Source organism: Marasmius oreades, chromosome 8 (genome assembly GCF_018924745.1).
Source record: "Marasmius oreades isolate 03SP1 chromosome 8, whole genome shotgun sequence".
Lineage (NCBI taxonomy): Eukaryota > Fungi > Basidiomycota > Agaricomycetes > Agaricales > Marasmiaceae > Marasmius > Marasmius oreades.
Genome location: NC_057330.1, coordinates 433,068 through 452,741, shown reverse-complemented (window position 1 = coordinate 452,741; position 19,674 = coordinate 433,068). Strand labels below are relative to the sequence as shown.

The window sequence follows — 19,674 nt, the reverse complement described above, 5'->3', positions numbered from 1 at the left end:
TTGACGTAGGTGGTACGTCTGAACGTGCTGGTTTCCTTGAATATTGTTGAGCGTTGCGTTTCCAAATTGGTTGTACGAGTTGTTGAACCATGTCGAAGGGGAAGAGACTCCGCTACTGGTGGTGATGGTGAAGGAAAAGAGCTGTAACAGCTGTTGGAAGGCGATTCGTAGGCACTTGATGTTTGACGTGCAACGTCCGCGTCAACGTCCAATGCCTTGAATGACAAATCCGGCGTTCGGCACTTGCGATTTCTTGCTTCCGTCGGTTGGCCGATTTGGTCCTCAGTTCAAACACACATCTTCTTTGACCCGTTTTGGGTCCGAATTTCTGAGGACGCTCAGTCGAGGGAGTTGGGACACCGTCGAATGTCCAGGCCAAGTTCAGGCGTTAACTAGTAAGGAGTCTTGGTACCACATCAAATTTTCTTCCGAATGCTCCTCAAACCGACCTCGGAACGTTTTATTTTTATTTCAGTCCCGAGGCCAGCCAGCCAAATCGAATCCCATTTTACAACTCTCTTCAAGGATTAAAATCATCGTCTCTCCCCTCCTTCCTAACGCGAAACCACCGAAACCAACCCAATTCTTCGTATACCAGCAGTTGGTTCAATCTCATCGAGATCCACGGATGGATCCGAGCAGAATCGAACGCGACCACAATGCTGGTGCCTACACTGGATCCTCAAGAGGGAAAAGGCCTGCACATCCCTTTCCAACAATAACGCTTACCGCCCCTCAACATCTCAGGAGCGTCAACTTTCTCTCCGTGGCCCGTGGTTGGAGATGGTACTCAATGGTAAGCAGCGGATCTTTGAGATCTATCTTTAATCGCACGTTGTCGTGTATGCTCAAGTCTCAGGTTTTGTGTAGATCCTCTCAAGCTGAGGTGTTGTAAGATGCGATAAAACGAGGCATGACCAAGTTGAGAGGCGTCACAGTCGAGTATACGTTGATGATATCAGTGGTGCTGCAGGACGATGTATGTGGTAGTCCAAGGGGAATTGAAATTGTCGAGGATGGAAGGAACAGGAGAGGAATGGTCGAGTCATCCTTTCCATGGGAGGTATTCTCGTGTCAGAGACGAAGTCGCTTATGGTGAGACATTAGAACCCTTATTATCATCTTCCATTTCTCCAGCGAGTTCTCTTGCACTACACGTACTCTCTACTTCTATCACTCTTTGGGCTTTCCAAGCTTCCCTAATCCTTGTTCCCTCATATCTTCACTCGCTGACCGCCATTTCGCTTGCCATTAGGACACGAATGTACGACCAAGTCGGCTTAGCAGCCCCCTCGTCATGCTGTCCACCCGTGACAGTGGACTCCTCAGAGCTATTAAATGTGGCGATCGGGTGTTGGGGTTTGCTGGGAAGCGGTGCGTTATGGTCTCGCCTGTTGCTTCCCTTCTCTGCGTCATACACCAGCTCATCTTACTCTTTTCTCCCTGCCCTTTAGACCCATGCATTCGCCTTGAACAAGACCCTAAATCATCAGTTCCTGATCTCGTTATGGCCAACGCAAACAAATGCCTCCTACAGAAGTCACGACATAGGCAGCACTTACATACGACTTGGGACCACCGCGATTTCGTTTATAGCACGGAAAAGCATTCATCGAAACGACATGGTCTATCCGTGCCCGTTGTTACCACTCGAACGTTCCATAAGGCTGGAGTAGCATGAGTCACGGCACGAGAGAATTGTAGAGCCTAGCAGGTCAGATGTGGCCCCGAAGACCTGGTCTCTCTTTATGTTGTGGTTGAGGTCAGTTTTTTGACATACAATGAATTTAGGGAGAATATGGCATTATGGATGCGTAAGTACCATACTCGAGGATTTGTGAGTCGGGATCCGGTAGTGGGGAGGAAGGCTTCGGAGAAGAAAGACGATGAAAAAGTCTGTTCTAAACTCCATGGCGTGTACATGTACTGACCCACGTTGTGCAGAAATTATCGGCCATTAACATCGGAGTCGAAATTTAGAATGGTATTAACTTAACGATAGCAAATTCTACGTACAACGGGTGTATGTGTACCACAAACCCGGCAGCTGAATGCGTACAGATTATTGTCAAGTGGGAGATACACTGCGAGGTGATTCGAAAGGGAAAAGAGCGCCTGTCTGAATTTGAGTTCCTCTCCATTAATGGTGTCATGCCTATAATTGCGAATGTGCTGGAATGTGCCATGCTGAGAGGAGATAAGGATAGACTCAGGAGTCAGGACTTGCAATTGCGCAAAACGACCGCCGACAAACAACACGATCAGCATCAGCCTGTTCGATGCTTCCACTTAGTCCACTTCCATGTCCGCGTCCACGAACAAGGAGTCATCTACCATTCCCATATTCTCGTCGCCTACAGATCCGAACTGACCGAACGCTGAAACAATACCCTGCAGGTGGGAAAGAGGTGTCGGCGAGTCTACGTCCATGGCTCCCTCATCTCCGGTACCAACCCTGCCTGTATAAGATGATGGCGAATCTACGAGAGGGAACCGTTATTCCATCAGCTTGAGTTGGGGGTATTTAAGCGAAACGTAGTACCTGTGTCTTCGGAGAGATCTTCAAAATGCCGATCATTTACGTCCGAATATATTACTTCATCAGCAACTTAACAATTTACTGGTGGGAACTTTTTAGGGCTTTTTGGGGCTTGTACAAGTCGACAAGCCACCAGCCACAAGTTATGTCCAATTTCTGACAAGCTCAGATTTACTCGGGTCCCTCTGCCAAAGTTTTCCAGTAAACATGCGTTTTTCGGACAGCCTCCGATGTTGGGGGTTCTTAGAGAGCAGAAATCATGTTCAGCAATTTATATAAAGCTATTTAGGTACTATTTGGTGGGGGATAGTTGGGAAGTGCAGACAAGCCGGTGGACTCATGAGCTTGTGGGCTGGTCAAACCAGCCGAAAAGCCCAGAAAAGCCCAGAAAAGCCAAGAAAGTTCACCAGTAAATTGCGTAAGTTGCTGATGTTCCATGATAGGAAAGCCCAAAGAACGAGCGAAATCCGTCGTGGTGGGATCAAAGCCTTTTTTCACTTGCCATGCCCAGATTAAATCGTATACATCAGCCTTCCAGGAGAATCCCTCCACAACAACACATGAAATGACGGAAGGGAGCCGAAATGACAAATGTTGGCTTTCCGTCATGACCGATTTCCCATCAGGATCCAAAGAGTAGTAGTAGAAATCCCTTCCTGATCGCCAAGCATGCATGTCTGGAAGTCCGCCAGGAAACTGTGGTGGTGGTGGAAGTAGAAACAGGTAACAGTCAGATCCAGAATTATTGATCGTGTAAAAGTCGTATTCCAAGAAACCTCCAAGTTCACATTGCAGGTCAATGGATTCAACAAATTCTATCAAGGTCAGGAAGGTGTCGTGCTGAATGGAATCGTATATACTTACGGTAGTCCGACCATTCATCTTTTGGTATATTCAGCGTGCTGAAAACGCTGCAAGCTTGAGATAGCCATCCCGAAAATCGCTGATACCGTGGCATGTCTATTTTATATTTGATCCAGGAAAATAATTCTTCTCGCATCGACATCCCCAACAAAGTTTTTACATCTTTTGGTATATTCAGCCTGCCGAAGTTAACGCTGCAAGCTTGAGAGAGACATCCCGGAAATTGCTGATACCGTGGCATGTCTATTTCATATTTTTTCCAGGAAAAGAAATTTTCTCGCATCGACATCCCCATCAAACTTTTTGAATTTATAGTGAAGCTGGGAGAAAATTAAATCTATCCTCGACATTTAGGTGTGAATGGCATACCGTGTCTTTCCATCTTCCGCCGCTAAATAATACTTCGGGCGTCCATCCGGACCGGAATCTTGCCAGCGGTCGGCCAGAACGAGCCCAAACGTGACATGTATGACATCAGGAAAAAGGGGTCTGACGCTGAGCTGTGTTGAACATCGTCAGCGTGCGTTACAGGCGGTCGCACGTGTGAACGCCACAAACGCGCCAACGCACCCAACGCGGCTCAGCAGTAGGTTAGTTAATTCCGTGAGATGAATGCACGCCAACGCTCACTAACGCTTGGTCGCCGCGGCCAACATCAGCGTCAATGTGCACTGGGAACGCATGTACACGCACTCAACAGGTCAATTTGCCTGTGTATACTCATTTAATAGGGCTTCATTTATGTTCAGAACAAGACAGTAATGCAAAAAAAGACATTTATTATGATTGTTCATTTAAAATAAAATACAAACAGATGCTAATTAAAAGAAACTAATGGCACTATCAGCCCTTTCAACTCTCTCAACTTTCAACTCAATGGGCAAGCAGATTCGAAGTAAAAAGGTGGAAAGTCTGAAAATGAGGAATCAATACAAATTGAATGTAGAAGGAAGGATATAAACTCACATGGGTTATGATGTTCTTGGGTCATGTTCTAGTGGAAGGAGAATCATAGTCAAGACAATGAATGTACAAAGGAAGGAAATAAACTCACATGGGATGGTGTCAATCGAGAGCGAGGGAGAGGGACAAAGATATTGTGGGATGAGAGGGGGGAGGGAAGGGAACAAGGGACAGCAACAGTCATGCACAGAATTTAAATGCGCCGCGCCATGAGGTTAGTGTAGCTGAGTAGCCGAATCCACGGACCACTCAGTCATTGCGGCCTACAGTGTTCACATCGTTACGATCAATGATGAGTGCTGTAGGCCGCAATGACCGAGCAGCCCTCACCGTCACTATAGCTGTTCAATTCCTACCCTACACTTATTCGAAAATTTTTCAAACTCCGCCACACACGTAACTTACCCCGACTTGTCTGAGCTAAGCACCTTCCCGCCAGCCGCCCGCAGTCGTTTTTTTTTTCGAATAAGGGCAACAATTTTACTTTAGTGTAGTGCAATTTTCAACTTAGCTGTTTTTTTAGCTAACATTGTGTCAGCACACTCAACTGTTGTTGTCCCTCATTGCATTCCTTCATTGCATTCCCTCAGCCATACCAACCCCACATTATTTAGCTAAACTTGTTTATAAGTATGTCTAGAATAATTTAATCAATAAATAAAAGGGACTCTAAATGAATGAATGTTGATGCCCGTTCACTGTAGACTCAACTTGCACTAACGCATGTCAGGAAATATTCTAACCACCCCCACAGTGTAACACAGTGTCACGCCGTCCACGCTGTGGGTGTGCGTTGGGGGCACACTGGGTGCGTTCAGACCGTCGACAGCGTGTCAAATTCCCTGATTGGCCGACACTGTTCAACGCAGCTCAGCACCAGACCCCATTTTCCTGATGGACGCGGATATCGTTCTGTTTTTGGATACATACATGTAATTCGGTGTGCCTGTAAGCCCGAGAATGTCCAAGATAAGGTGATCCGAGTAAGACTTGACCAGGTACTCGGTGATACAATCGGCGTTGTACGTCGCAGGGTGAAGGACCGGAATGTCCGAGCAACTTTCGAGCTGCCACTTGGGATAAGCCTCGACATAAAAGTAATCGGGCCAAGGTCCCTGTGGGCCAAAAGATATTCTTCCATTTCTTGGTTGAATCCACACATTGTCGCAGTTATATGACTCCCACTCTGTCTGACACCATTCAGGCATGTTTTGCCTTGCCTACAGCCATGTGATAATGTTAGAATGGAATAAATATGATCAAAAGAGGAACGAACAATGCTGGCTTGCAAAGAGACATAACATCGCAGAGCTACTGAGAATTTATGATGCCGTTGGATAACGTGATGTACCGGGATGAGTTCTGTATAGAAAAAAATCCAGAAACATGCTCAAGTATCTGATACGATACTCACCTTCGTGAAATAGGACCATCGGAATATCCGAGTCATTGAAACCTTGTAGCTGTACGACATTTTCATATCTACTCGTCCGCTGCCATTAATATCTGCCAACTACAGGATAAGGAGGTTAGACAGACCGGTTTCGTGAATATGAGAGGCAATCCCGCTTGAATACCTACTTTGAGGTGAGCATTGCACTATTCAAATCGATACAGTGGTGCGTACTAACCTTTTGCGCATCGGGTCCAGTGTATGTGATACTCAAGAACGGCGAAGACTCTTTCCCCTCTTGTACAAGACAAGCCAGATGAGAGGTCCGTCCCGCTCTTGACGTGTCCCACCTTTCCTTCGAACTGAGATTTACAGAATTGTCTTCATATTCTTTTCGACGGACTCCATTTTCGGTGACAGTTTTGAGGATCTTGATTCTCCCTGCAGGAAATCGGTCATACTATGATAGCTATGAATACAATGAAGAAACTCGTATAATATTCGAGCGACATACCTCCCGATACAACTTCACTTTCCATTCCTCCTCCCCCGGACCGGCAACTTGATGTTCGTGCTGCAGACAATGGATAATGTTTTGATTTCCGTGCACGATGCTGAAGTTTGCGTTTCCGAAATTCAAATGAGACGAGTTGTTGAACATATTGAAGGAATGGACGCAGCAGTACTGGGCGAGTGGTGATGGGGCAAGATAAGGGCTGTTGAAATGCTGTTCGTGGGACGTGAGGCCTGTCCGAATCTGTGTATAAGGTTTGATGTACTGTGCTCAATGTTCTATTGATGATCGTAGGTTGTGTGTTATTCTCCTCAGCGCCTGAGATTTGGCAAATAACCACTGGACGCCGTGAAGCTTCGGAGTGTGAATGTCAGTTATAACCACCTTTAATTTACATTGTCAAAACAGAACATGAAGGAAGGATTGCAAAAATGTCCGCGTTATCCGTGTAGGACGCATAGGTATGGTTCGATAGATACCGTTCCCGAGCTGGCTTCCATTCGTATCATCTTTTATAAGCACCTGAATGGACAATCGTAGGTCTCCGCTGCAGGCGGTTCCAACGAGAGCTGCACCGTGATCGAGGAATAACTTGGTCAATGATTTTACGGGTTTCTGATGATCGAGAAGGGGGACAACGGTAAGATTGGAATAGGAGATAAGTAGGGAGGAGCGCACAAGTCGCGGTCCGGTAAAAGAGGTGGTGGATATTATTCGATCGACGTGAGTGCCAGATCGAAGCTTTAACGTTTAACCTTTGAAGTTCGCTACGTTAATTCCGTCTCATACGTCGTCGAGGCATCGGTCCAAGGAGAAAGGAGAGTGAGAATGCATCCTTCTAATGCTGTTGTCGTATGTACGCCGATGAACAGCAGTTGACAGCAATCCGTTTTGGGCGAGCACACGCCCAGAGCGATAGTAAACCGGCGAGGAGACGAATCTGATCATCTGTCAAAGGAGAAGATCTGGAAAATAGTATTGGAAACGATATGGATATCAAACGCACGCAAGAACCCCTTCTCGTCCACGTCGTCCACAGTAAGACTCTGCTCTTGATAGTATCACCTTGTCTTAAACCGATGTCCGTTCATGTCCAGATGAGATTTGATAGACGAGATTTCATTCAAAGGAGATTCCTGGGACTTCTCCCTACAACCTTGAGAAAAAGGGAATTTTAATTTTTCATTGTCAAATCCTAATCAGAAACGCCGACAAAGCAAAACATACCTCAGGGCGTGGTTCCTATGCACAAGAGAACAGAAGCAGCATCGACATAATTTCCCTTAATTACGAGCCGTCGATTCCGAGGTGCAAAGAAAGTAGGTGTCGTGCAGCATGCGTTAGGTGAGAAAGAGAGTGACTCGGAAAACACGTGGGAACAAGTATAGTTTGAACTCGGATTTGACACCCATAGACACCCACGTTGATACCGCCGACCATCCGCCACCTCCACTTCCTTCAACCCCATCCTTTAATCCTTCAAGTGCACGAACACATTATTCAAAGAATCAACCAGCGTGACTTTTTACTCCCAACCGCTTCAACCTTCAAGATTACGAAGACTGGGTAGCCGATACAAAACAAACAAGAAGTGAGCGCGTTTTACTGTCACTCAGCGATCTTTTTTAAACTCCTTGCTAGAGAAGCCCATCATATTTCTCGCGTTGGATTAGCTATGCAAGTTTGACAACGGTCTCCAAGATCGTCCCTCTCCCACAAGCGTTTGATATATGCAAGAGAAGGGATGGTTCTTGAGGTGGCCTTGGAGGGATCGATAGGAAGTTCGCGCTTTTGAGGGCTGCCTTTGGAATAGATCTCGGAGGTACGCTTATTCTTTCACTTGCCTCGACTTTAGACTAACGCAATCATTAGGCCCTTATATTTGACATCGGCCATAGTACAAGCTCGGAGGAAGAAGTTCTCGCAATCGAAGGTTTTGGTTACTCGTCATCACCCTCTCCCAGATTTCCAAAGACACTCGAAGCCAAAATTCGGAAATCGGATCGGCAGGCCTGCAGTTTTCTCGGAACGCTCCCATCAGCTATTCAGAGAGAAAAATCGGTGGAAAGCGCTACGCCATATTCGCTGACCTTGGCGATACAGGATTTGAATTTGGCGTATATATTATTCAAACGTTGGGTCGAACAATTACTGGTTATCAACTGGTTATCCCCAGCATCTCAAACTTCGGCTTTGTATCGCTCAGAAAAAACTTCAAAAAACGGACTTTGGAGCCGACACAGCGTCAGGTAGCTTCCCTTTTCCCTTTTCGCTCATTTCTTCACTCGCTGACCATCATTTCGCTTGCCATTAGCACACGGATATACAACGAAGTCGGCATAGCAGCCTTTCCTCGTACTATGCGACCGTGGCCGTGGACTCCTCAGAGGTATTAAATCTGCGTTGGACTTGACCTTGTTGGCTATCGGTTACTTCAAGTTTGCTGGGGAGCGGTGAGTTACGAGTCACGACTCTCTCGCCTTCTCACCTCCCTTCTCCGAGTCATACGCTGCCTCACTCTTTCTTTTTTGTCTCTGTGTTTAGACCCTACATTCATTTGTTCGGATTCTGTATTGACTCGCATCGGGCCTGAGCCTTGAAAGACGTTTATTGACGTGGTACTGTAGTGGAATGAAGGCTTAATTCATGATAGAAATACGGGCTACATGTATGCGAAACAGGTGATAATACGATCCACTAGAAAGGCATAACGAGTAAACGGCACTGTCGACAGCTATTGGCAAATGAGGTACCAAAGGAATAATGAAAGTTGAAAAAAGCTATCTCGAATGGACGAATAGCACGGACAGTGTTCGTGAACCTTGATATGAGGGGTACATCCAGATCCATCGTCGTGAAAAGGTGGCAACAAGGTCGCCTGGGGAAGAATGTTGGGTTCGGAACGAAACGGAGTGGCGAGCCAGGGCGGCAAGGCCACTCGCTGACGAACTGAGCTTCAGCTTTAGGACTACCGTCTACCCCACTAATCCACCTCCATATCCGTGCCTGGAGCTCCGTAGTCGTCTGCTTCCATCGTTGAATGGGAAAGGGATGCCATGGAATCTACATCCATAACACCCTCTCCCTCACTGCCGACCCCGTCGAGAGAAGATGGTAAATCTAGTCGATGAAACAGCTATTCCAGGTGATGCTAAGAAATCCAAAGAAGACATACCAGTATCTTCAGAGAGAATCTTGAAACGCCCTTCATTTGCATCCATGGAGTCGGGAGATATGAGTTCCATAATCGGATACCCCAAAGAACGGGCAAATTCCGTTGTCGAGGGATCAAAACATTTCATTTCCTGCCATGCCCGGATGAGGTCGTACGTGTCAGCGCTCCAGGTATAATATTCAGCCCAAACATCTGGAATGAAGGAAGGAAGCCCCAGTGATAAATGTTGATCCTCTGGCATGGCAGATCGCCCTTCAGGATCGGTGGACCAGTAGTACTGTTTCTTCCCTCGCATCCAAGCATTAACATCAGGAGAACTATCAGGAAATTGGGGTGGGGGATTCAGAAACAGGTAATACAGAGTTTCGTCATCAATCATATCCAGGGGAATGAAGTCTGACTTGGCGCCCCGGTCACAGTCAAACGTAGGTATAAGCTCCAGATGGATCGAGTGAATTAATGCTGTCAAGACAAGGTAGGGCAATCATTCGGACGGGATCAGAAACGTAGTGCGACATACTCACCATAGTCTGACCAATCGCTCCTCGGTATGTTCAGCGCGCTGAAGAATCTGAACGCTTGGGATAGCCAATTTTGATATCCATCGGAATACGTTGTATCCCTCTGATATAGGAGCTTAGGAAGGTCCCACTCCCAAAGGCCAGGCGGAGGGATATATTTGATGGAAAAGCTAACGGACAGCTTGAATGAGCATATTTATATTCTTTGAAACTTTCAGATCGAACGACACACCGTGCCCTTCCATTTTCCATGATGATTGGTAGGAGATCCCGGTCGAAGATAGACGTATTATACATCCAACGGGACTCGAGTCTAGCGATAGAGTTGCCACAAGAAAGGGCCCAGACTTGGAGGGATGGGGGAGGAGATTTCTGTCCTTGATATATGTGAGTGCCTGCATCCCAAACAAAGTGTTGCAGGAAGAACTCGTCCGTAGAAAATTGAACCAGATAATCGAGGACATAACCAGCATTGTACATGCCCGTAGAGAGAACAGGGATATCTGAATAGTGTTCAAGCTGCCATTGAACGCTCTCCAACACTAAGAAGGTCTGGTCAGTAGGCCAAGGCCCTGCTGGGCCGAAAAATATTCTTCCGTTCCTCGGTTGAATCCAGACATTATGGCAAAGATACGATTCTAAGCAATGGTGCAAAGAGCGCATGGTTGCCAACGCCTGTAACCACGTGGCACTGTCAAGCTCGTGAAAGATTAGAAACAAGGGACGAGCTCACAACGCTGGCTTGCAATGAAAAGTAGCATTGCAGAGCTATAGAGGATTCACGGTGCCTTTGGAAGACATGATGTACCGGAATGAGTTCTATATCGAAAGGATTTCAGAAACGGCTTCGAGGACCTAATATGACATTCACCTTCGTGGAAGAGGACCATAGGAATATCAGAATCATTAAACCCCCGAAGCTGCATTGCATATGCATGTCTAATCATATGTGGTTAATATTGGCCAGTAACAGGACAACAAGACGATGCGAACCTGGAGCGAGAAAAAGCGAGGCAATCCCGTTTGAACAGCTGTATGTTCAAGAAGGTGAGTAATCCGTCGCTTGATTCACGGAGTGGTGCATAACCACCTTCTGTGCATCACTTCCAGTATATTCGACGCATAGGAATGGAGAAGACTCTCTCATCCCTTCAACAAGACATGCCAGACGTGCAACTCGATTTGCTCTTGACGTGTCGTATCTCTCGTCCGACTCAAGGTGGTCGGGATCGTCCTCGTATTCACCTCGTGAAACACCTCTCACGTCAACGGTTCTGAGGACCTTGATTCTGCCTCTCGGGAACCTGTCATACTAAAACAGGTTGGAGTGTCAACAAGAATGTCCCGATACTCAAAGCGTACTACGCACCTCTAGATACATTTTCATCTTCCATTCCTCTCCAGCTGCATGGGCAGGTACAGGTTGATGCTGCTGTTGTAGGTAATACGTGTGATTGTGTTGGTTTCCTTGTATGTTGTTGAGGGTTGCGCTTCCGACTTGGTTAGAATACGAGTGGTTGAACATGCCGAGGGGGAAAAGACTGCGTTATTGGTGATGAGGAAGGAAAGAGCTGTCGAGAGGCTGTTCGTGGGGCTTGCAAAACGATGTATATAACTAAGGTTCGATGTTCAGCGCTCAGCACAGCACAGCACAGCACAGCGCTGAGCGCTCTGACATACGTTCCAAAGGGAACATCGTCTTTTGCTTGGTGCCTGACCCTTGCACTGATAACTTGTTGAATATAATGATTATGGAAGATTGGACGGAGTGTAAGATGTGCGAAATTCCCACGCTCAGTCAGGTATACCGAACAGTTTCATTTTTGTCTTCCCTAAGCCTTGGAATGGGCCGTCAACTTGTATTCATTCCGGTACTATGTGGCGTCCATCTCAACTCGACTCATGTTCAATCTCCGTAACTCGATTCCAATTTCCGAGTCAGGTCCTGTCGGAGATTTTAATTTCGGCTTGTAAGCCGGTGGGAATCATAAACACAACATAAGCAGCTTATCATCGGTGATAAGGGCCGGATCAGCTTTGTAATGTTATTTACAAGTGATTAATTATGTTACAATGAGATTATCTAGATGCAATAAGATTATCAGCTCAATGCGTCAAGATAATCCGCTTATCAGTTGCTTATCAGGCCCAGCGCAAAATGACAATTTTAATGCTGCAAGAATGAATTTCGATATCAAAAATACAAGAACGTCAACACAAGCGAGTTATACAGATTCAGATAGGGTATGTGGAAGGAGGGGTGCACGTGCAAATACTGAACGAAAGACGGAAACATAATGATGAACGAACGCGAATTCCAGGTCCTTCAGCTCCAGGAATTCTACAACAGGGGTCTGCTGAATGTCGAGACGTTGCTTTACGGTCGAGTTTCGTATTGTCCGGGGAAGTTCTCCTGGCCCTCCAGTCCACCCTTCCATCACAAGATAAAGTCCATATAAAGCGTGTCTTTTTCCATCAGCTGTATTCAAGCTTTTGGATCCAAAGCTGGAGTGTGCTGCTGCAAGGCTATGGGGAATTATGGTGTTGTTGAAGTGCCGGATGTATCCCAGGACCTGCTGCTCACGCTCGGATTTTGTGATGTCCGTTCGATAGCAAAAGTGGTCAAGGGCGACCAATTCATAACGGAAGTTGGCCTCGAAAAGCTCCCAAAGGATTTGATGGACGATATGAACTGGCGGCAAAGTAGCTGGAGGGAGCGCAGAGCCTTGCCATTTCACTGTCGCATTGCTGAGCTTATCGAGATTTATACTACCCTGGTTGAATTTTAGGAGTCGGCCATTGCAATCACGAGAACAGGCGTAGAACTTACCTGCATGTTCCCAGTATCAAGACATTCTTGTAACATTTTTTGTTGCTCAGCACGCAATTTTGCTGCTAAGGTATCACTCTTCAGACTGTGAACTTCCAGTCCCAACACACTTCGCCATTGCTTGGTCTTCAGCGGTTGAAAAGTTGGAGATCGAAGGCGATAAAATAGTACAGGCCGCAATTTCAACCAGGTCATGATAAACATCGCCCGCGTCGAGTCATTGGCCGTACCCGCGATTATGTTTGGGTCGGGAAATGCATAACCATTATCGTGGCCATTGGGAGGAGGAGTGTTTGGATTGAAGGAAGCACCGGCCTGTACACAAGCCTCAGACCAGACTGGGAGAGCAGGAGGTATCGCAGGGGAGATCACATCGAGAAACTTGTTACGTGTCTGTAGGCTTGACGACTGGGAAAACTTCACTGGTTCACCTGTTTTAGACCATCAGTATTGTACGTAGCAATATATCTGTCCACTCACGTTGTGCACGGCTTTGCTTTGCTTGTTTTCCAGTACACGCAGGCCTGGAGGATGGTTCCGATGGGGGTGGAGGTGAGACCGTAAAATCTGTATCTTCCATAAAGACATTGGTTGTAGAAAATCTTCGTAAGTATTGGCCCATTTCTTTATACCGGGAGATGTCACTGATCCTTCCTTTGAATACAACAGGATGGGGGGGTGATTCGTCCTCGAGAGAAAGGCGGAAACCGTTATCTTCAAAGCGTTGCATGAAGGCAGAAGATTCTGCATTCAACCACCGGTCGACTCGCGTCGAATCCTTCTGATCTAGAGGCTGCAGGTACCATACAGGGATTCCTGAGCATATGCGAGATGAGCAGGAAATAAAACGACAAGTAATTGTTCTTACCAGCATAGAAAAGCCGCTCTGCTGTCTCGCTATCTCCGGTCAGAGCCCCAACGACATTTGCCTCCTCTAGTGGGCGAACAGAAGGAGGGTTATGGACCCGTGGTCTATAAACAGAGAGCCACTCGATATGGGCAGCCAGTTCGAGGTATGCTCGCTGACATAGCGAGAACGTCAGGGCCGCTTCTCGAAAAGAGGAAAGGGTGTTCAGGTGAGCGAGCAGAAACTTGATGTCGAAGATATACTGTTCCGTAAGTCAGTCGGTCTTGAGGCCGGAGGCTTTTGAACCCTTCCCGAGGTCGTCTATAGAGAGAATAGTAATCCGATTAACCAAGGCATCGAACGCGTTCCGCAAAGGTGCTCGAAATTGAGGTGTTAAACTACCCAAGCCTCGAGAAGGGTCGTCTGGATTGGTGGGAGTAAAGTCCTCTTGCCTGGGCATTTTCCATGCCGACAAGTGTGGACTGGTGGGGTCGGAGGTAGGATATGGAATGATAGAGAGGTGTCCAATTCCAGGAGTATAGAGCTGAGGGAAGTACAGTGGATCCTCTTCCCCGAAATGAAAGTCTCGGCGCATATGAATCTGGCGCATCCCATGCAGTGAAGGAACGATATAGAGACTGTTGGGGGATGTCATGAACAACTTCTGATCTTCAAAAACTGCTCCAACACGCCCCTCATTGGAACGAATTGGTCTGTGTCAATGGGCATCAAAGTATAGCACAGTGTCAAAGTTAACGAAACAATTTAAAGAGAGAATAAACCGTCAGAGCTAATCCAACGGTGATTCATTTGCAGTAAGCACTTAACCTACTGTCAACGACGACACTGAATCACCGTTGAAGAACGAAATGTAGAAGGTATTAATCGATTAATAAAACATACCTTTTTATACCTTGAATGTGGCGACTCTGCGGCGATTCCTGTATGTCCATTTCCTTCGGCCTTGATAACAATTTAGAGTCTGTAAAGATTGTGAGGGGTCAGTGTTTATTGAATGGCAGATTCGTATAGAAAAACGTACCGATCCGATAAGTGAGAGGTGAAAGTCGAGGTACCAAACGCGACCGACACGTGAGGACGCGACAAGTCGGCAAGCGCCGAGCTGACTTCGTAAGCACCAAACAAACACTCTATGCTTTCTCTTCACTACCACTCCCTCTCTTCGATTCCCTGGCTTAGTGCTTTGGAATCACCACCGGTCATGGCTTAGTGCTGTGACCGGCTCTGCTGAAGGTTTTAGTGATCTTCAGCTTATCTTCTTGACAGTTTCTCGTTCAAATCAAAGGCGATCGATTGAGTAATATCAGTCTCTGCAAGTGCGTCCACAATTTCACTTATTCAGCTCAAAATTAGCATCTGATGATCTGAAAATCCAGAAGCAACTCCAGAAACCACCGTAAAATGATCCTAATACCCTTGCAAGCTAACCATTTCCCGTATGTTATGATTCTACCGTACTGATTACTTTCAACGTTAAACGACCAACAGAGGAAGCTGGAGACCGCCCAGCCCATGGGAAGGCAAGGCTACCGTATCGTCTTTACGGTGTTTCTCAAAGTCTCTTCAAAATGTTCATATTTCGATCCCACTTCCATCTTTACATACGATTTTGAACACGGGGTCGGTGATGAAGAAGATTGAGGAGCACAAGAGTCGTATCCAAAACAACGGCCAGTTCAAGTTGCCGTGAAGAAGTTGTATAATGTTAATGCGAGATGCGTGGACTCTTGGACACGGGGTCGGTGATGAAGAAGATTGAGGAGCATTCAAAACAGCGGCCAGTACAAGGATGCCGTGAAGAAGTTGTATGATAATGCCAGACGCATGGACTCTTGAACACGGGATCGGTGACGAAGAAGATCAAGGAAACACAAGACCAATTTACCGGTAATAGCTGTGGTACGCTCCGATTTTTGGTCAAACCTATGATTCCGCCTTACTCCATCTTATCCAGTTGCCTACACGATTGGCCAAAATCTCATCAAAGTTCATTAGAGTAGATGGGCTGTAGCTGTTTATATAACTCCCCAAATCGATGTCCTTCTCCCATTCCCATTTCCCATTTCCCATCTCCCATCCTTTCCTCATCGTATCTGTCGATACGTCTCGACATTCAGATTAGTTGACCGCCATGGCATTTAGACGGAAGCCTCAGTCTTCCACTTCGACGAACAAGGAGCCATGCCCGTACTGTAATGAGTTGGTTACCAGTGGCGGTGCAATGACCACTCATAAACGTAGCTGCTTGGAACAGCAGCGGCAGGCGAACGAATTGCTAGCCTATCGGGTTCGATACGAACTTCAAAGTAGTACCGGGCCAACGCCTCCACGAGGTAGCTAGCTCATCTACGCTTGATGGATATCCACGCAACTAACGGAGCCATTTCATAGCACAACAAGCTCAGTTACCTACGTTTAGGTCGCCCGACATAATCGAGGATCCAGGGTACTGTAGGTTGTATGCTATTCAATCATTTGCATCTGACTAACCATGTATGTCCCAGATACTCCTTCTTACCCTCCTTACCCTCCTTCCCCTTTCTCAGAACCTCCTGACGATGCACCTGTAGCAGAACCTCCCAATCAACAAACAGACCTAGACGATATAATGACCCAGTTCCATCCAGCAAGCCGCCGGCCCAAAGAACAGAAAAGATTTGAACAGTACGGCATCACGATAGATGTCGACCCAACTCCCCTTTTATCAATACCGTGGCGGCCGTTTCCCACACGGTTCGATTTTGAAGTCACTGATCTTGCTCTGCAGTGCAGCATGAATGCAGCACAGACCAAAACTTTTTTACAATTACTCCAACAGGCTCGGGATGGTTCCGAAGTCCATATGAAAAACTATGACCAGGTACAGGCAATGTGGAATGCAGCGGCAGATCGGACTACAAGGGTTCGTCACTGATTCAGATGTTATAACTTATTATGACAATACACTAACCTAATTTTGTCCTTGTAGTTCCAGAACGATGTAATCGAAGTTCCGTTCAAGGGGAATATTAGAACGTACAATGTCCTGCATCGTCCCCTCTGGAATTGGATTGTCGAGGTTGTCTCAGATCCGCAGTTGGTGCCCCTGATGGAATGGGACGCTCGTCGAAACTATTGATTCGACGGAGAGAAGTGGGAGCGCTTCATTGATGAGCCATACACAGCTGATAGTTGGTGGGAGGCACAGGTTTGTCCTGTGGCCAAGGGATCTGTTAAGTCTTACTGATTAGATTCTTCGTCTTCCAGACTAGGATCAATCTACACCAACATGCAAGCAGTTTGGATGCCAAGCCCTTGGCGCTGATCATATACGCCGACAAGGATAAGTTATCATCTTTTGGCACCGCCAAAGGCTATCCTGTCATAGCCGCCATTGGGAACTTTCCGGCAGACGCAAGAAATGGTGGCGGAATTAGCGGGGGTAGAATCGTCGGTTGGCAGCCAGTTGTGAGTATCATGTCCCGACGGGTAGTAATCTTTTCTTACCTTTTTTCATTCAGATTCAAGAGGAAGCCAAACACAAGAAGAAGAAAGCTTTTGTAGACTTCAAGACCGTCGTGTGGCATGAGGCCGCTCTGAAGATGTTTGAGTCTCTACAGATATATGCCGAGGTCGGGTGTGTTCTACGGTGTGGAGACCAAATACAACGCCTCATATTCGTCATATTGCTTATATTGTCCGCTGATTATGAAGAGCAGTAAGTGTACCGCCGTTTTTACCTCATCTTTTTATTCAGACACTCTTCAGGTGCATTATGTGCATGATTCGAGGCCTCCGTGCACTGCACCCATGTCCCAAGTGTATGGTCGAGAAGGAATCACTATCCGACCTTTCCCAACAACATGAAGCACGTACTCCAGCCCAAACAACAGAAGTCCTCGAGCGCGTGTCATCATTTGCAACAAAAGGTGAACAAGAGAAACTACTTAAAGAATACAGCCTTCGCGCTGGAAAGGTATGTTTATCTGCCATCCCATCCTACTAAGTGCTTTCTAGAATGTGTTCATGTTCTTTTCTGGCTTCGATCCATATAGTGCAGTGTCGTTCGATGACCTACACTTTGATGATAGTGGGTTATGGGGTGCCCATCTTTTCCCACAGCTGAAAAAACACCTGGAGGATATAGGACGAGATGCAGAAACAGAAGTCGATAGACGGTAAGCCCCCGAGAAAGACACCACCGGCGATTAACTTACCAGTTCGCACAAGGTTCATGGAATTTCCAAGATGGCGAAATCTAAACCACTTCGATACGGTAACAACAATCAGTTTCAACGATGGATCTAAACATCGCGATGTTGCCAGGGTTCGTGGGATAATACCTATATTACTTTTTGATATTAACGCATCTAGGCGTGTTTAGATGTTTTTATTCGCTGCAGAAGGTGTAATCAAAGAAGCAGAGGATGCAGCAGCTTACCAATTACTCATATGCACTCGTGCATATTTAAATATGACAATGTATGCCGGTCTTCATGTTCAAACCACCGCAACATTGAAAGCAGGTCGAAGAAGCCTCCAACGTTTTCATACGCACATATCAGTACGTCCACTTTTGTTAATCGATTTTAATTAATCCCTCATGCACTCATCATGTTGACAGGTGTACGCCCCTGATGATGACGAGCTCGCCGATAAATCATGGGACTTTATAAAAATGCATTATCATAATCATCTCTTCGATGATATACAGCAGAAGGGCGCGCTTCGATGATATACAGCAGAAGGGCGCGCTTCGATGATATACAGCAGAAGGGCGCGCTTCGAAATTTTAGCACCAGACCATTCAAGAAGAAGCATGGTAAACTGCGCGAAATTTATCACAGGCGAACAAACTTCAAGAATATTGAGCCACAGGTTCGTAAATCAGGATTAAATTTGACATAAATTCATATCAACTGACCCTTAAAAGATCTTGAACGTGCAGCACCAACTGGATGTATCGGATGTTATACGGAATGACATGATTGCAATGGAAGAGTACGAGGATTACCTCAAACAGCGGCGCGAGGAGCCAGGCGAGCCAGGCGACGCCGAAGAACTAATATACGAGAACTCCAAATTATTAGGAGGCGGTCACTTCACCATCAGATCAAAGCTCAAACCCATCAACTTACAGGACTTTGGAAGCAAGCATAACCTTTCGCCCCAGGACAGCAATAAGTTTCGCAGCGCTCTTGGCGATTTTATGTCCAAATCTCTCCAAGATGCTGGAATTCAACTCCCAGATAACCTGTGGATCAAATTCCCCCCTACTCATATAGTAAGCACCAACGAGCCCTTGATTATGAGCAGTTCTCATGAACACACAAAATGTCAGATAACTCCATTTCAGTATCTCAAAGTCAACTATGAATCATATGAGACGTGGAGAGTAGCAACCGATTTTCTTCGATGCAACCCCCGCTTCCAGAACCAACCTCGTTACGATTTTGTCATATTCCGAACAGAGAATGATGGACTCATGTTCGCGCAGCTCAAGCACTTATTTACGTGCGCAGTTGGAGCCGAAAAATATGCCGTCGCATATGTACAGTCTTACAAAGTGGTTGCGTTTGCACGGCGCTCACGGTCAGACAAAGCCTTGGGTATTCTTAGAGTCAAGAGGGATAAGATGGAGTTTGTTTCCGTTCATTCCGTCATTCGTGGGGCGCTTCTTGTCGCTACAACAGCCAGTGACGTTTTAGAAGAGGAGCGACTTGTTGTTGATACAATTGACTACGATATGTTCTTACGCGTAAAGAAGCACTGGCCAGGATATACCGACAACTAGGTGGAAAAGGTATGTTGTTTATTGCGAATTTATAATTTATAATTCTGATACTGTAGATATTCGGACATCCGCATGGACAGTTCCTGCAGGCTTATAATGTAATAACTTCGCATTTTGGAGGGGTGTGCTAGTGCTTCTTCGGCAATCTTTTTTCCATGGACGTTACACTTCGGATAATCGCCTCATTGTGTTCGGAATACCATCGATCATTTAGGCATTTCAACTCTCTTTCAA

General features: G+C 46.4%; 6 protein-coding genes across 6 annotated transcripts; 3 read left to right on the top strand and 3 right to left on the bottom strand.

Annotated features, from left to right (window-relative positions):
* Nucleotides 1-1,016: 1,016 nt before the first annotated feature.
* Nucleotides 1,017-1,681, top strand: E1B28_012045 (uncharacterized protein; the record flags this gene model as incomplete). Its single annotated transcript, XM_043157111.1, has 2 exons — nt 1,017-1,374; nt 1,455-1,681. 2 exons carry the CDS (start codon nt 1,017-1,019, stop codon nt 1,679-1,681), a joined length of 585 nt encoding a protein of 194 aa, XP_043004477.1.
* A 3,545-nt stretch (nt 1,682-5,226) lies between these two features.
* Nucleotides 5,227-7,651, bottom strand: E1B28_012044 (uncharacterized protein; the record flags this gene model as incomplete). The annotated part of the gene is made up of 8 exons (XM_043157110.1): nt 7,501-7,651; nt 7,280-7,429; nt 6,274-7,221; nt 5,998-6,219; nt 5,906-5,943; nt 5,781-5,848; nt 5,643-5,728; nt 5,227-5,586 (listed from the first exon to the last, which is right to left on the bottom strand). Exons 3-8 carry the CDS (start codon nt 6,418-6,420, stop codon nt 5,227-5,229), a joined length of 921 nt encoding a protein of 306 aa, XP_043004476.1. The 5' UTR covers nt 6,421-7,221; nt 7,280-7,429; nt 7,501-7,651.
* Nucleotides 7,652-9,104: 1,453 nt separating this feature from the next.
* Nucleotides 9,105-11,745, bottom strand: E1B28_012043 (uncharacterized protein). Its single transcript, XM_043157109.1, has 9 exons — nt 11,339-11,745; nt 11,060-11,281; nt 10,963-11,000; nt 10,841-10,908; nt 10,703-10,788; nt 10,202-10,644; nt 9,973-10,139; nt 9,449-9,910; nt 9,105-9,393 (listed from the first exon to the last, which is right to left on the bottom strand). The coding sequence occupies exons 1-9, from the start codon at nt 11,492-11,494 to the stop codon at nt 9,257-9,259; spliced, it is 1,779 nt and encodes a 592-aa protein (XP_043004475.1). The 5' UTR covers nt 11,495-11,745; the 3' UTR covers nt 9,105-9,256.
* A 449-nt stretch (nt 11,746-12,194) lies between these two features.
* E1B28_012042 (uncharacterized protein) lies at nt 12,195-14,301 on the bottom strand (the record flags this gene model as incomplete). Its single annotated transcript, XM_043157108.1, has 5 exons — nt 12,195-12,743; nt 12,800-13,230; nt 13,280-13,615; nt 13,668-13,908; nt 13,996-14,301. The coding sequence occupies 5 exons, from the start codon at nt 14,299-14,301 to the stop codon at nt 12,195-12,197; spliced, it is 1,863 nt and encodes a 620-aa protein (XP_043004474.1).
* Nucleotides 14,302-15,798: 1,497 nt separating this feature from the next.
* On the top strand, nt 15,799-18,381 carry E1B28_012041 (uncharacterized protein; the record flags this gene model as incomplete). The annotated part of the gene is made up of 12 exons (XM_043157107.1): nt 15,799-16,000; nt 16,059-16,118; nt 16,172-16,569; nt 16,636-16,771; nt 16,832-16,854; nt 16,914-17,114; nt 17,168-17,364; nt 17,415-17,622; nt 17,664-17,824; nt 17,877-17,973; nt 18,031-18,210; nt 18,271-18,381. The coding sequence occupies 12 exons, from the start codon at nt 15,799-15,801 to the stop codon at nt 18,379-18,381; spliced, it is 1,974 nt and encodes a 657-aa protein (XP_043004473.1).
* Nucleotides 18,382-18,639: 258 nt separating this feature from the next.
* E1B28_012040 (uncharacterized protein) lies at nt 18,640-19,440 on the top strand (the record flags this gene model as incomplete). The annotated part of the gene is made up of 1 exon (XM_043157106.1): nt 18,640-19,440. The coding sequence occupies one exon, from the start codon at nt 18,640-18,642 to the stop codon at nt 19,438-19,440; it is 801 nt and encodes a 266-aa protein (XP_043004472.1).
* Between the last annotated feature and the right edge of the window lie 234 nt (nt 19,441-19,674).

Coding starts and splice junctions, on each gene's coding strand:
- E1B28_012043 (XM_043157109.1), bottom strand. CDS start 11,494: ATGTTCAACCACTCGTATTCTAACCAAGTCGGAAGCGCAACCCTCAAC. Junction 10,645..10,702: donor TTTCATTGCAAGCCAGCGTT/GTGAGCTCGTCC, acceptor ACGTGGTTACAG/GCGTTGGCAACCATGCGCTC. Junction 9,911..9,972: donor GAGCGATTGGTCAGACTATG/GTGAGTATGTCG, acceptor TTGTCTTGACAG/CATTAATTCACTCGATCCAT.